At 36.7% G+C, this 15,255-nt stretch overlaps 2 protein-coding genes and 1 pseudogene across 2 annotated transcripts; 2 read left to right on the top strand and 1 right to left on the bottom strand.

Moving 5' to 3' along the window:
- Positions 1-5,510: 5,510 nt before the first annotated feature.
- LOC148932839 (uncharacterized) lies at positions 5,511-7,356 on the top strand. Its single transcript, XM_089065252.1, has 2 exons — positions 5,511-6,788; positions 7,315-7,356. The coding sequence occupies exons 1-2, from the start codon at positions 5,511-5,513 to the stop codon at positions 7,354-7,356; spliced, it is 1,320 nt and encodes a 439-aa protein (XP_088921378.1).
- Positions 7,357-9,644: 2,288 nt separating this feature from the next.
- LOC148932840 (uncharacterized) lies at positions 9,645-10,351 on the bottom strand (annotated as a pseudogene).
- A 1,638-nt stretch (positions 10,352-11,989) lies between these two features.
- On the top strand, positions 11,990-13,357 carry LOC125201625 (heavy metal-associated isoprenylated plant protein 39-like). Its single transcript, XM_048099814.2, has 3 exons — positions 11,990-12,137; positions 12,376-12,451; positions 12,823-13,357. The coding sequence occupies exons 1-3, from the start codon at positions 12,132-12,134 to the stop codon at positions 13,200-13,202; spliced, it is 462 nt and encodes a 153-aa protein (XP_047955771.1). The 5' UTR covers positions 11,990-12,131; the 3' UTR covers positions 13,203-13,357.
- Positions 13,358-15,255: the final 1,898 nt, after the last annotated feature.

The raw sequence follows: 15,255 nt of genomic DNA on the forward strand, positions 1-15,255 counted from the left end.
ACCTCTCCATCAATGGAGAGGTAAAAATACCTCTTCAAAATGGGAAAATGAATAATACATTCTCAAATACTTTTCTCCTTGGAGAATGATTTTTCACGAAAAAAAGGTAAATATGGTAGTTATATTAGTTTACCTCTCCATCTACCTCTTCCCTTGGAGATGCTCTAAGTGACCTATTTCTTTTGGGCACGAGAATTAAGGAATGGTATTTAAATAAGTTAAAGTGAAGAGAGTAAAGTATGATAGAGGGAAAAGTAGAGGACAGAAGAGAGAATAAAATAGGTGGAGAATAAAGTAAGAGAGATGACTTTTTGCTAAAAATGGAAATAAGTCACTTATAGTAGGACACCCCAAAAAAGGAATACAAGTCACTTATCTTGGGACGGAGTGAGTATTAATTATTAAGTAAAAAAATGATAAAAATATATAGTTGAAAAAAGAATAAAATAAGAGCAATATGATATTTTATTATTAGATTGAACTTCAAAAATGGTCCATGGACTATGAGTTTATCTCGAAAATGGGTCTTGGACTTTAAAAATATCATTAGTAGTCTCTGGATTAAGGGTTAATAAAAAAAACGATCCTTTTGCACTGTTTTGAGACGAAAATGCCCTTTTGAGGGGTTTTTGGGGATTTGGGTAATTTTGTCTTTTTACACTTTTAACATTTTAAATCTGATATTATTTCAGTTATGTACTAAATCTGATATTATTTCAAAATTATCATTCTTCTTCCCTTTTGTCATCCTTCACTTTGTTTCTTTATTTCAATATTAGATTTAATTTTACAAAACTAAATTTTTAAATATCAGTTTTTAATTAAAAAAATTTATTGATATTTAAAAATCAAAATTTAAAATTTAATTTTATAAATTAAATCTAATATTGAAATAAAGAAACAAAATAAAGGATGACAAAAGGGAAGAAGAATGAAAATTTTGAAGTAATATCAGATTTAGTACATAACCGAAATAATATCAGAATTAAAATGTTAAAAGTGTAAAAAAGACCAAATTGCCCAACCCCCAAAACCCCTCAAAAGGGTATCTTCATCTCGAAACAGTGCAAAAGAACTGTTTTTTATATTAATCCTTAGTCCAGATACTACTGATGATATTTTTAAAATCCAGGGACCATTTTCGAGATAAACTCATATTCTATGGACCATTTTTAAAGTTCACTTTTATTATTATAAAGGGAAATGATTTAGATAACGTCGAATAACATTCAAAATAGAATACAAATTAAATAATGTGAGGAGGATATCACATCACTTCTACCTCGTAATAGGAATATCGTTAGTTTTCATTCAGAGCAACGTATGATTTTAATTTAAAGAAATTAGAATCGTAACAGTAAAAGGAAATTGTGGTTAGTGGTTCATTTTTGGAGTATAATCGACTCGTTATAGGTAGGCTCATGTGAATTGTTTATCCAATTTAATTGCATGTTAGGCTTCTTGTTATAATTCCACTTGTGTTTAAAACTTTTTGAAAAGGAAATTGTGGTTGTGGTTCAGTTTTGGAGTATAATTTGACTCATTATAGGTAGGATCATGTGAATTGTTTGTCCAACTTAATTGCAAGTTAGGCTTCTTGTTATAATTTCCACTTGTGTTTAAAACTGTTTGAAAAGGTATAAGTCTACAGCCATGAATGCGAATATCTCGTTTCCACATTGAAATCATTTGAATAAAATAGGACTAGTAAGCGATTGACTCATTTAAATTTTTGTTGGAAATGGAGAATCAGTATGAAACTAAAACGAAAATGTGCAACCATTTCTTGAGTTTGACTTATATCAAGAGTCAATATTTATTTACCTTATTTATTTTTATATTACCATATTTTAACATTCTTATTTATCTTGAATCTCAATGTTTATATTATAATCCTTTTTCTAATCTTGCTATAGTTAGTTACCTAAAATAAAAAAATATTAATTGACTTTGCGCCTTTGCCTACCAAGTCTTAATGCTTAACCTAATTCTACATTATTCCTTTTAATTCGATATTTCAGATAATAATTACTTTTAAAATTTGTCATTTATTTCGTAAATAAATTAATTAATTAATATTGGAGATGATGGATCATATAACAATCATCCAATATATAGGAGTTTATATGTTTTTTTTAAAATATTCCACATCATCGATCATTCAGTCTTATGGCATCATTATCACTAACAAGAATAACCAAATACGACTCCATTATCGTTTTAATCGTTTTATAGGTACCTTAAACATTTTCTTTATGAAAAATTCAGTTAACTTTGTGGTCCAAGATTCCGGTAATAAATAATTGTTCTGTTTATTGATATTATGCTAATTAATCATTCAGCTCCAATCTTATATATTTCAGACAATGTGATATGTGTATTTTAATCATACTAGTAATTATTTTAAATTTATATGAGACGATGATGATCATAAATTAGTTTTAGTATCTCAATCTTTAAATGAGATGATCTCAAAATTAAAGGTGGCAGGTCCACCTTTAGATGAGATGATATTCCTAATTAGTTATTCATGGTATTTCAAGATTCAGAAAAAATGATGCAAGACGATGATAAGAGCATCCGCAGTGGTGGAGTTTTGCCGTCCGTCTGTCCGTGCCGCTGAGCACAAGCTCGTCCGTCCTCCGCTACGAGTTGTCCGTCCGTGCCAGCGGCACGGCCAGTGGCGGAGCCAGAAATTTTACTGTGGGGGGCCCATACGAGCATTAAAATTTGTTGATTGTTTTCAGTGCTAATGACACGAAAACAACTCGGACATAAGCAATATAAAAAGCCAAGCGTGAAAAATGGATGATGAATTTTTTTAGAGTATAATACCAATTTTACTAATTAAATATGATTTTATATATTTATTAGATCAAAGAGTTATTATTCCAAATTTTTTATAATAAAGGAAATAATATTAAAATTGATTTTATTAATAGTAAAAATATTTATAGTCAAAAGAATTATTTTCTACTCTTAAATTTTGAAAACCATCTCTTACTATTACAATTTAAAATGATTTATACAAAATTACAGATGAAAAAAAATTAACAAAAGTTTTTAATGTAAGAAAATGAGTATAAATGAATATGAGAAAGTAAACAAAAATACTAATTTGAGAAGAAAGAAAAGCAAATGAACTGCAAGCATAAATCTTACTAAATGATGATTCAAAGTTGGAAGGAGCATATATTAATTAAATATGAAAACTGGTGCTGGAGAGGGTCGAACCCAGCACCGCGGAAGCAAGTGACCGAAAGTTAGACCAACTGCACTAGAATGTTTATATGTTATAACCAGCATACAAATATATATATATAGTAATTCTAAAAATGGGTGAGGGCCCAAGGGCCCCCCTGGCCCCACCGTGGCTCCGCCCCTGGGCACGGCGCTGCTCTTAGCTAAGAGCACGTCCGTGCGCTGAGCAGCCATACGTGGCGTCTTCTTATTGGCCAACGGCATAGCCGTTGGCAAATTTGATTTTTATTTTTTTTAAAAAAAAATTCATAAATAATTCAAAATAATACCAAAAAATAAAAATAAAAATATTTTTGGATTCCCAAAAAAATAGAGCCGTTTAATGACGTTTTTTTTTGGATTTTTGTGATTTTTTTTTTAATCCCAAAATCATCTATAAATACACACATTCATCATCCACTTTTCACATCAAATTATCTCTCATTCATACTTTTTCATACTAAATCATCTACATCTTCCTCTCTCACCCAAACTCTCTCCAAAAAATTGAAAAATGGATTTCACCAATCTCATTGCGGAAGCGGAGCGCGAAGAACAAGAATATTATGAACAATATCGTGCCGCCTATGAAGCCTATGTCGCCGCCAATACCCCCGGTCGCCGCCAATACCCCCGCCCCTCCTCCTCAACCAACTAGAGCAAAAGGTCGCTACATCCCTCGTGATCGAGAGGGAGCCCATGAAAGGCTCGTTGCCGAAATGTTTAATTATGTAATTTTTAGGATTTTAATTATGTAATTTTTAATTTTTAGGATTGTAATTATGTAATTTTTAATTATTTTGTAATTTGTAATAGTATTTCAGATATTTTTAATGCATTTTAATATTGTGGAAATGTTTTTTATTTAAATTGAATAATAGAATGGTGGGACCCTTGAACTTGTCCTTAGCTAAGAGCACGGATGTGATGTGGGTGTTGTGCTCTTAGCAGTGTTGTGCTCTTAGCTAAGGACAAGTAATAAAAGTGGGTCCGGGCCCACTTCTGTGCTCTTAGCTAAGAGCACGGATGAGGATGCTCTAAGGATCCAATTTCAATCTTCCAGCCATGAAATGAGATGATTATCAGAATGCAACCTCATTCTTTTAAGATTTGTGATAGAGACATGATAGATCCAGAAAATAAAAAAATTTCGATCGAACATAACTTAAAATTATCATAAATAATAGTAAAATAATTATTAAAAAAACTTTGCAATTAAAATAACTATCACCCGGTGTGTGTGATAAATGAATCTTAAACATACTCCTATATAAAAAAATTATCTCAAATTCTTTGTATTAAACATTTTTTACTGATTTTTTTTAATCAGCAAATGAAATAAAAATAGAATGTCGCTATAGTAGATAAAATGAAAACGGTGAAAATATTAATCAATCTATACTCTATCAAACCTATATGTAATTGAATGTCCACCAACATTTTTATATCAATGAGCCCAACTTTTTAAAATAAAATAGGCCCAAAGATTTTTCATCACCTAACTAATGCAAACAAACTAAAAAAATGATTCCTAACTCTTCTTTCCAACCATCATAATCTTAAAACTTCCATCCTGCCCCTCCTTGATCACTCTTATTCTTCCTAGCTCTTCTTATGTCGGTGGCGGAGCTGTCGTGGACTAGGAGGTCGAGTTGCACTTGATCGTAGGTCGATTTTGAAGTTCTCCGGTGGGGCTGGTCGACACCAACTAGGTCCATCTAAAGTGAGATTTGAGATATGATGCAGTGGCGGATCTATAGGGGGGGGGGGTCGCCCCCTCCGTGCGACTAATTTCTTCTTATCCGGACATAAAATTACCATGTCCGCCCCCTCCGTTTGCCTCGACGTCGCCCCAAAAATCGAAAAAAATTGTCATTTTTGTCAAGAATTACAGCCAAACGGCTAGTATCAGTTACCAACAAATTGGTAAATGCTATTTCAATAATTAGTGTAGCATTTCCTAGAAAATAAGTAGCAATTAATGGTTGGTAGTTCCTAGAGTAAAGGGAGTTGTTTTCCATGTTGTATCAACCCTATAAAAGGGACTCCTATTGACATTCGAAATGTATAACAGAAAATACAAGCAAAATTCTTTTCCTCTCTACAAACTTTAGCCACCATGGTTTATCTTCTATACACCGCCTCTCTCGATTACCATCTTTAAGATGGTATCAGAGCAGGTTGCGACGGTGGGGGACTCAGAAAACTATCATCATCGTCCCACATATACCCTTCTCGGCCCCTTTTAAACCTGCACAAACAAAATAGCCATGTCAGAATCTGACTCAGAAACTACAAACACCAACCAGCCATTGATGAACTTCCCAGGAGAATTCGCTGCCCAATTGGCCGAGTTCCTCAAGCAGATTAATGCCCAACCAAAAACTCAAAATCAGCCACCACCTCCACCCTCAAACCAACCAGAATCATTGGGGGAGGTCCATGTTCAGAGCAAGCTCAACGGGGACAACTACTCCGTCTGGACAAAACTGATGAAACGAGCAATTGGAGGGAAGGGTCTGTTATCTCACATCGATGGAGTTACAGACCCTCCTCCGAGCAGCGACCCAACTTTTCCAAAATGGCAACAGAGAGACCATTGGTGTTTCAACTGGATTATAAACAACATTGAAGCCAACTTAGTGAATGAAGTTTCACAGTATGAGACGGCGCGAGACCTATGGGAGGGTCTGGCCGTCACATACGGGAGCGGAGCCGACCCATTCCAAGTATCCGATCTCCACAGACAAGCCTACAACATGAAGCAAGGAAGCATGAGCCTCGAAAGTCTATGGAATAAATTCCAAGACCTCTGGATCTCTATAGATGCAAGGGATCCAAATCCAATGGATACTCCATCAACAATTGAGAAATACAATCAAATCACTCAGAGACATAGGTTATATCAATTCCTATGGGCGTTGGACGACAGATACGACACAATCAAGAGAGAGATCTTGAATAAAGATCCATTACCAACTGTGAGAAGTGCCTATGGCCTAATGAGGCGCGAATCTGCCAATGAAAGAGTACTCAAACCCCCAGGCGACTCGCAATCTACCGGAATCGGTATCGGCTTGGCAGCAATCGACCGGAGCAAGCCACCACCGCCGCCCAAATTCTCCACAAATCCGGACAAAAGCCGGCTAACGTGTAGCCACTGTGGTGGGAAGAAGCATACAGCAGATACCTGCTTCCACCTCCACGGGTTCCCCGATTGGTGGGAAGATATAAAGAAGAACAGGCGGGACCGGAATCGGAGCGGAGGAGGCAGAGCTACAGCAGCGGTGACCGTTGGGGACCGAGTTACCAACACCGACAACTCGGTGGGCAGCGTCGGTCAGTCCAATGCGGCGGGGAACGGCAGCGGCCAGCTCAACGGAAAAAACGGAAGCGAGGAGAAGAAAGCCGTCGCATCGGTCTCGGTGGCTAGGGTTTGGTCAGAAGGTAACCCGGCACCGACGACCACCGGCAGCGATTGCACGGCGGCTGAAAGGGAGGCGGAAGTTAGGGTTGGAGAGGAGGAAGAGAGGGAGGCGCGATCTAGGGTTAGAAAAGGGGGGGTTTTTCAATTAAATACTCCCTTCTTTCTTAAATATAAAATGCCCCCCAAAACTTCCCTAAATCCCACTCTAAACCCCATCCCACCAACATTTCCAAGAAAACCCCCAATCCTTCCGAAAATTCTGAAATTGACCCTAGAAAAATAATAAATCTTCGTTTTCAGCCCACTATTCCGTGTAAAAATTCGTTCAAAGCCTTAGCCTATTCCTCGTCCACCAATATTGCAGAAAAAGAAAAAATGTGGATTTTGACTGTGGTGCTACCGACACAATCTCGTTTGACCCCTCGGATTTCCTTCACATTTCCAAACCCACTAAATCATACGTCCAAACGACCAGTGGGGATTTAGCTCGAGTAGAGGGGGCGGGCGCCATTAATATTTCACCAACTCTCCGCCTCTCCAACTGCCTCTTCGTCCCTACTTTATCTCATAAATTATTATCAGTTAGCCATGTGACGAAGGAGCTAAATTGTAAATTACTGATGCAACCTCGTTTCTGCATGTTACAGGATATCAAGACGGGGATGATAGTTGGGCGTGGCACTGAATGAAGCGGTCTGTACTATGTGGGTGAAATCACCCAACAAACTACGGCATTGCTTACTCATGGACCAACTGACAAGCAGACTTGGCTCTTACATCGTCGGTTAGGGCATCCTTCCATAGGATATCTCCGATTAATGTTCCCTAAGTTATCTTCCAATGTGCACTCTCTTGATTGTGAACCTTGTCATCTGGCCAAGAGCCATCGTCACTCTTTTAAGTTGAATAATACTCGAGTTCCTACTCCTTTTTCGTTAGTTCACTCAGATGTTTGGGGTCCTGCCCCAATCAATGGGGGTCAAGGTCTTCGTTATTCTCTTCTGTTTATAGATGACTATTCTCGTATGACTTGGGTATATTTTTTAAAAAATAAATCAGAAGTTTTTGAAAAATTCACTCAATTCTACAGTCTAGTTCAAACCCAATATAAGCAGAATATCCAGATTCTTCGATCCGACAATGTGGGGAATATTTAAATAGCAACATGAAAACCTTCTTTGCTGAGAAAGGGCTAGTTCACCAAACCTCATGTGCCTATACACCAGAACAAAATGGGGTAGCAGAACGGAAAAATAGGTATATCCTAGAAATCACCCGAGCTCTCCTCATTGAATCTAAAATCCCGACATCTTTTTGGCCAGAAGCAGTTGCTACAGCTGTGTACCTCATGAACCGTCTCCCAACAGGAATCCTTAACTTCAAAACTCCCATTGATACTTTCATCAACCATACAACCATACAGAAACCAACTTCTCTCACCCTTGATCCAAAAATCTTCGGATGCACTGTCTTTGTCCATATTCCAAAACATGATCGTACCAAGTTTTCCCCATGTGCAGTTAAATGTGTCTTCCTTGGGTATGGGGTTAATCAGAAAGGGTATCGTTGCTACGACCCCATAACGAAACACATGCAAACCACCATGAACTGCGACTTCGTTGAGAATGAGTACTACTATAGCCAATCTAGCGGTCAGGGGGAGAGCCACACAATTAGTCCGATTAGCGACCCACTAAATTGGCTATACGTCCCAGGAGAAACAGCCCATCCGTCAGAATATACACAAGCTGAAACTGACCCAGAGAAAAATGAGTCAAGGGAAGAACCCAATCTTGTCACAGAAGTTGGTCCAACAGAGGAAGTTAGCTATTCCACTAGACAGGTCGCAGAGTTTGGGGACATTGACCAACCGTCTAACCCATCTTCAAATCCTGAGGTAAATGACTCTGAAAAAAGTTTAGTCTCTTTTGATACCACTGACACTGACAGGGGGCGCGGAGAAAGTGAAACCAGCGGTAAAACTGAAAGTACAGGTCAATATGAACTACCACACAGAAGCACAAGGGGAATTCCTCCCAAAAGATACTCTCCAGACTGGAAAGGGCGAAAAACAAGATATTCAATGGCGAACCTAGCCCAAGCAAACCTTATAGAGATGGCTCGAGCATTTGAGGCTGCCCTATATGAAGAATAAGAAGTTCCCCAGTCATTTGAAGAAGCAGTTAAGCACAAACATTGGAGAGAAGCCATGAAGAAGGAGATTGATGCTTTAATAAAAAATGGAACGTGGGAAAAATGCACTCTACCCAAGGGGAAGAAACCAGTCGGATGTAGATGGGTTTTCACCATTAAAAGGCGTGCAGATGGTTCAATCGAGAGATACAAGGCGCGATTGGTGGCGAAAGGATACACTCAAGTGTATGGGATCGACTATGATGAGACCTTCTCCGCGGTTGCCAAATTGAACACGATCCGAGAACTATTATCAGTGGCAGCGTGTAGAGACTGACCGTTACATCAATTTGATGTGACAAATGCTTTCCTCCATGGAGAATTAGAAAAAGATAAAGATGTCTACATGGCAGTCCCACCAGGATTTGATGGTGAATTCAATCCCGGACAGGTGTGCAAATTGAAGAAAACTTTATACGGACTGAAACAGTCTCCAAGAATATGGTTTGGAAGGTTTTGTCAAGCAATGATCAGGCATGGGTTCAAACAGAGTCTTTCAGACCATACTCTCTTCACAAAAAGGAGGGGAGACAAGGTAACATGTCTTATCATCTATGTAGACGATATGATTATCACAGGAGATGATATAGAATAAATCGGCAGCCTCAAGTCCAACTTGTTCAAAGAATTCGACATGAAAGATCTCGGGACCCTGAAATACTTCTTAGGGATTGAAGTATTAAGATCAAGGCATGGAATATTTCTGAGGCAGAGAAAATATGTGCTCGACCTTCTGGCAGAGACTGGTCTCTTAGACTGCAAGCCTGCTGAAACGCCAATGATTTCAAATCACGGGTTGAAGATAGTCGATGGAGCTAAATCTACAGACCGGGAGAAGTACCAAAGATTAGTAGGGAAATTAATCTATCTCTCACATACCAGACCAGACATCACATATGCAGTTGGAGTCGTCAGTCAGTTCATGCACCAACCCCAAGAAGAGCATATGGATGCAGCTCTAAGGATTGTGAGGTACCTGAAGGGCACAACAAACTATGGGGTGTTCTTGAAAAAAGGAGAGGATCTTGAGGTTGACGGATACACAGATGCTGATTGGGCAAGCAATCCAGTCGATAGAAAATCAACCGGCGGATACTTCACATTTATTGGAGGCAACCTAGTTACCTGGAGAAGCAAGAAGCAAAAGGTTGTAGCTCTATCAAGTGCAGAAGCAGAGTTCCGAGGCATTAGGAGTGGGCTTATGGAAATCATGTGGCTGAGAAGACTACTAACTGAGATCGGCTTTTCCCCAAGACGAAAGAGTAAACTCTTCTGTGATAATAAAGCTGCGATCAGCATATCAGAAAATCCTGTACAACATGATAGAACCAAACATGTCGAGGTCGATCGCCACTTCATTAAAGAGAAATTAGAAGGAGAAATTATCGAGTTTCCATTTGTCCGATCAGAGGAGCAATTGGCAGATATTTTAACCAAAGCAGTGAATCCAAGAAGCTTCAAAGAAATTTTGGGCAAGTTGAACATCGGAGATACAATTGCTCAACTTGAGGGGAGTGTCAAGAATTACAGCCAAACGGCTAGTATCAGTTACCAACAAATTGGTAAATGCTATTTCAATAATTAGTGTATCATTTCCTAGAAAATAAGTAGTAATTAATGAATATATGATCATTTTTACGTTTTTGGTCTTAAACATTATCTTTTGAATTTTTTTATCCCGAATATATGGAAATTTGATCATTTTAGTCCACCGTCAACATTTCCGTTAAAAACTAACGTAGTCAACAGGTTTAATCCCGATTTTGACCAAATTAAACTTTTAATTCTGACTTTTTACTCCCTAATTAATTCTCTAATTATTTTTATAAATATTCTCCTAATTATATGATGTCTTTAATTGGTGGAGTCCACCAAAATATACTCTCTTCTCCCTCTCGGTATTTCCGCCTCCCTCACTCTCCTTCTTCACAAATTCTCCAAGAGAAACCCAAACTCCGTCGCCTTCCTCCTCGCTGCTGTCTCAGCTCGCGGGGTTAGCCCTCGCCAGCCATCGCCGCTGCTGTCTCCTCGCATGGCAGTGGAGAAGGAGTCGGACGATCCGTATCTGGATTTCCGGCAGCCGATGCTGCAGATGATTTTGGAGAAGGAGATTTACTCCAAAGATGAGCTCAAGCACCTCCTCAACTGCTTCCTGCAGCTCAATTGCCCTTATTATCACGAGATTATCGTCCGCGCCTTCACCGACATCTGGAACGGCCACTATTCCCTCTCCTCTTCACCCACACCTTGCCATCACTACTAGTCTTACTTATGCACAAACACATTCGGTTTTAACAGATTGACATCACTTTCATTACTTTTGTTATGCTCATCAAGGTGAACTGGGGCTTAATTGGAAGAAGAGATATAAATATACATATCGGGAGTAAAAAATTTGAAGGGGGATATTTAAAAAATAATTAGGGAGTAAAAAAATTTAGAACTAAAAGTTTAATTTGGTCAAAATCGAGATTAAACCCGTTGACCGTTAGTTTTAAACGGAAATGTTGACGGAGGACCAAAATGATCAAATTTTCATATGTCCAGGACCAAAAAATTCAAAAGATAATGTTTATGACCAAAAACATAAAATGATCATATGTCCAGGACTAATTTTGGCCTTTACTCTTTTATTTATTGTTAATATTTGTTGTGTAATGTTCAGGTCGTTATTGTGACATTTAATCGATCATTATAACAACTTGTATTTATAAATGAAAACGAATTCAAATAATTATCCGATGTTATAATCCACTTAATCGAGAAAATTAAAAAGAATGACATTATTGCGGGCATTTTACCGCACCACTAGTGAGTGCAATCACCTGTGCACCACACCCTAAAACGCCCGTTTTCACTCTGTGCGCGCACTCTGTCTATTATTGTAGCGGATGCTCTAACACCGGTGCGCCCCTCCCATTTCTTTGGAGAAACGTGCACTCATTCCCATCTAACTATTTCATTCCCTCCCATTTTAGAGATATAGGGAGATGGACAGTTGCACTACATTTTATCTCCTGCAATATTTTGGTTTTTAGTTAGAGGAATTCTTGATTGTGTGAATCACAATCTTGTCTTTTATTTTCAAATAGCCCATAATTCACCATATGTCCCTATCTCCCACCATCACTTTTCTCTTTCTGTCATCTCCCTCTTATATTTAAGTTTTTGAACACTAGTGATTTTGATTCCATTTTTCCTCTCTTAATTACTCATCTCATCACATTCTCCTTACATTTCCAGTCTCTCTTTTTCAGCATCTCTACCAAAAATGAAGGTTGGATTAATTCTTTTAGCCATTTTTTTGTGATTATCTAATTTTTTATTTGTTCAATGATTGTTCCCTTTGTGGAACCCAAGAATTTCTTCCGTGTGTGTGTTTGTTTCAAGAAAGATTGTTGCTTTATTCATCTTTTGCCAAAAAAGAGAAGATTGTGAGTGTTTTTGTAAAAAAAAATTGTATTTGCAAGATTTTAGTTTATATATTTGTGGAGATTAATGTTGTGTTTCTGCAGATTCTTGTTTTGAAACTAAATCTGGAAGAAGACAGAGACAAAAGAAGGGCTCTCAAAACTGTGGCTACTCTTTCAGGTTTGGTTGTAAAAAAATTTGTTATAAAACTCTATGATAAAATCAATAATTTAACTGTTTTTCTTTTAGAGCATTATTCAAGTGAATATCATAGTCTTACAAAAAAATATTTGTTCCCAAGTTTTGAAGCGTTTGAAAATAAAGTTTAGTTCATCTATTTTTATTGTGTTTGTTTAGGAGCATTGTATCTTAGTCTTATGGAGATATATTTAATTTCATGTTCCAATAGTTTCTTCATTATTTATCATGTTTATAAGGGCATTCACAATAAGAGCGATGATCGGCCGCCGTTCACTCTGTATCAAGTGCATGTTACAGATGTTGATACAGTGATGTACTTCAATTTACATATATGCCCCTTTTTATTGTAGGAATCGACGAGATCACCATCGACATGAAGGGAAAGACGATAATGGTAGTCGGGACAGTTGATCCGGTGAAAGTTGTAAGCAAGCTGCGCAAGAAAAACTGGGAAGTCGGCATCGTCTCTGTGGGCCCGCCCAAGGAGCCTGAGAAGAAGGAGGAGGCAAAGAAAGACGAGGCGAAGAAGGAGGAGGAGGGCAAAAAAGAGGAGCCTGGAAAAGAAGGCGAGAAGAAGGAGGAGGCCAAGAAAGACGAGGAGAAGAAGGCTGAACCTGAGCCCGTTGTCGGAACGGTGATGCCGTTCCGACAGTTTTATCCGCCGATGAACACATACTATTATGCTAATCACAGCATGGAAGAGAATCCAAATGCATGTGTGATCTCTTAAGTGAATTTGCCCTGTTTTCCCTTCTTGAAAAAACAGAGCAACTCTGTTTATAATTTATAAGGGTATAATGGTCTTTTCAATATTTTGTAATGTATATATATAATTGTAATAATGTTTTTTTGAACTATAAAAATTGATTATTATCATGCACATAATTTCATTGGAGTGCTCCACAGTTGATGTCCTTGCTGTAAAGTTGTGTTATATTTTTTGATGCAGACAAAATTTTATAGAGAAATGGGTGGTGACGTCTCATTGATGTTTGACAAATCGACTAGGAAAAAAAGCCTAAATAATGTGGTTGCCAAATTTTTACATTTATATCTAGCTACAACAGCTTTATTTTGTAAATAATAAATTGTAAAGGTATGGTTTTCCAAGATTTCAAATTTGTTCTATGAACAAAAAAAAGTGAAAGTAATGTTTATTAATTATAATAAACATTATATGTGATCGGTTTGATAAAATAATTAAAATATGATGGGGTTAAGAGATGAATTCCTACTACAAAAAACTGATTTCTATGTTTGCATATTTCATTTTCATTTTGTAATGTTTCGGAAAGGGGAGAAGAAAAAAAAAAATATGTAGCACGTATATAACATAATTTTATTGTCGCTTCAAAAATAAAAATGGACATAGTTTACGATTAAATGGTAATCAAACAATATATATTTAAATAAATACTAGTATAACAAATTGAAAACATGGTCTCTTCCTATCCTCAAACATAAAGTAATTAGCGTGGAGTACGCAGATGGTCGGTTAAGTAGGTCATACCAAAGGGAAAAAATAATTATTGGTTGTGAGATTTTAGGTAGTCATTGTTCAATCAAGTTGATAATTAGAATATGACATTTGTATTTTGAAATGAAATTTCCAATAAAGTGAAAATGACATTAGATTCACTTCGGATACATTAAATCCAAATAAAGAGAGACATGCATGGTTGAATTACGTGTGCCACATTATAATGACAACCAGCGGATGAATGAATACAAACATTTGTTTTGATAGGAATTGAGTATATACTTAGTTCACAATTTTAGACTAATAATGTTACACTATATCATCGTGAATTCGTGATAATGATGATAAAGACTTTCCTTAACAATTCACATGAATTATCAAAATTATAATAACTCAAGTATTATTTTTATTTAATACTAATAGGAGCCTCCTTATTTGTTTCTCCATGGTGTGTCTGCCACTGATAGCAACAATATATGTGATTTCAGTTAGGCATCATAAGTTTATAACTATGGCTCTCTGGCGACTGAATCGTTATTGGGTCGACATAATATTAACTTAAGTTGTTGACCTCAAATCCGGATTTGGTATATTCAAAAGATCATCAATTCCAATAATAAACTAGTTTGGTATATATAAACCTGAACATGATCTATTACATTAATCTGATCTGAAACTAATAAAAAATTATCATATTTTTATTGGTTCAATCTGATACGAATCCGAACATGATAAAATTATCGTGCTTGTTCGTATCCTATTGAAAATTATCAATCAAGGGATAATCAATATTCAAGTCCTCAACTAGGCAGAGTATGAATATGGGCTTGGGCCTAACTTGTTAATAAATGGGCTGAGATATTGTTTCATATGCAACAGAAACTAGTATGGTTCTCTTATCCAACTTATACTCAGGCTCGTTTATATAGGAATAACATATACTCCAGTAATGAAATATCATGAATTTGACTTTGTAATATTTATAAGTAGGTAATAAGTCATAAGAATTTTTTTTGATTAATGACATCTTCAGAATTTATGTCTCCGTATGAGAGACATTATTTTAATACTCCTATATATTTTTATATATGAGAAAGGGCGTACTCCATTACACTATAGAACTAGCATATTATAAAACTACGAGTAGTAACTATTTGATTTTGTTAAATTTATTTCAATAAGTACATGACTTTTTAAAAATTGGTTAATATACTTCTTTTGACCAAAATAGTTTTTTTAATAAGTTGGATACTAAACAAAACACTCATGTTAGTCAATGTAGAGTTCTAATATTTTTATTCGT

Source organism: Salvia hispanica, chromosome 2, assembly GCF_029641045.1.
Source record: "Salvia hispanica isolate PSC_SH4W2 chromosome 2, Shi_PSC_v1, whole genome shotgun sequence".
Classification (NCBI taxonomy): Eukaryota; Viridiplantae; Streptophyta; class Magnoliopsida; order Lamiales; family Lamiaceae; genus Salvia; species Salvia hispanica.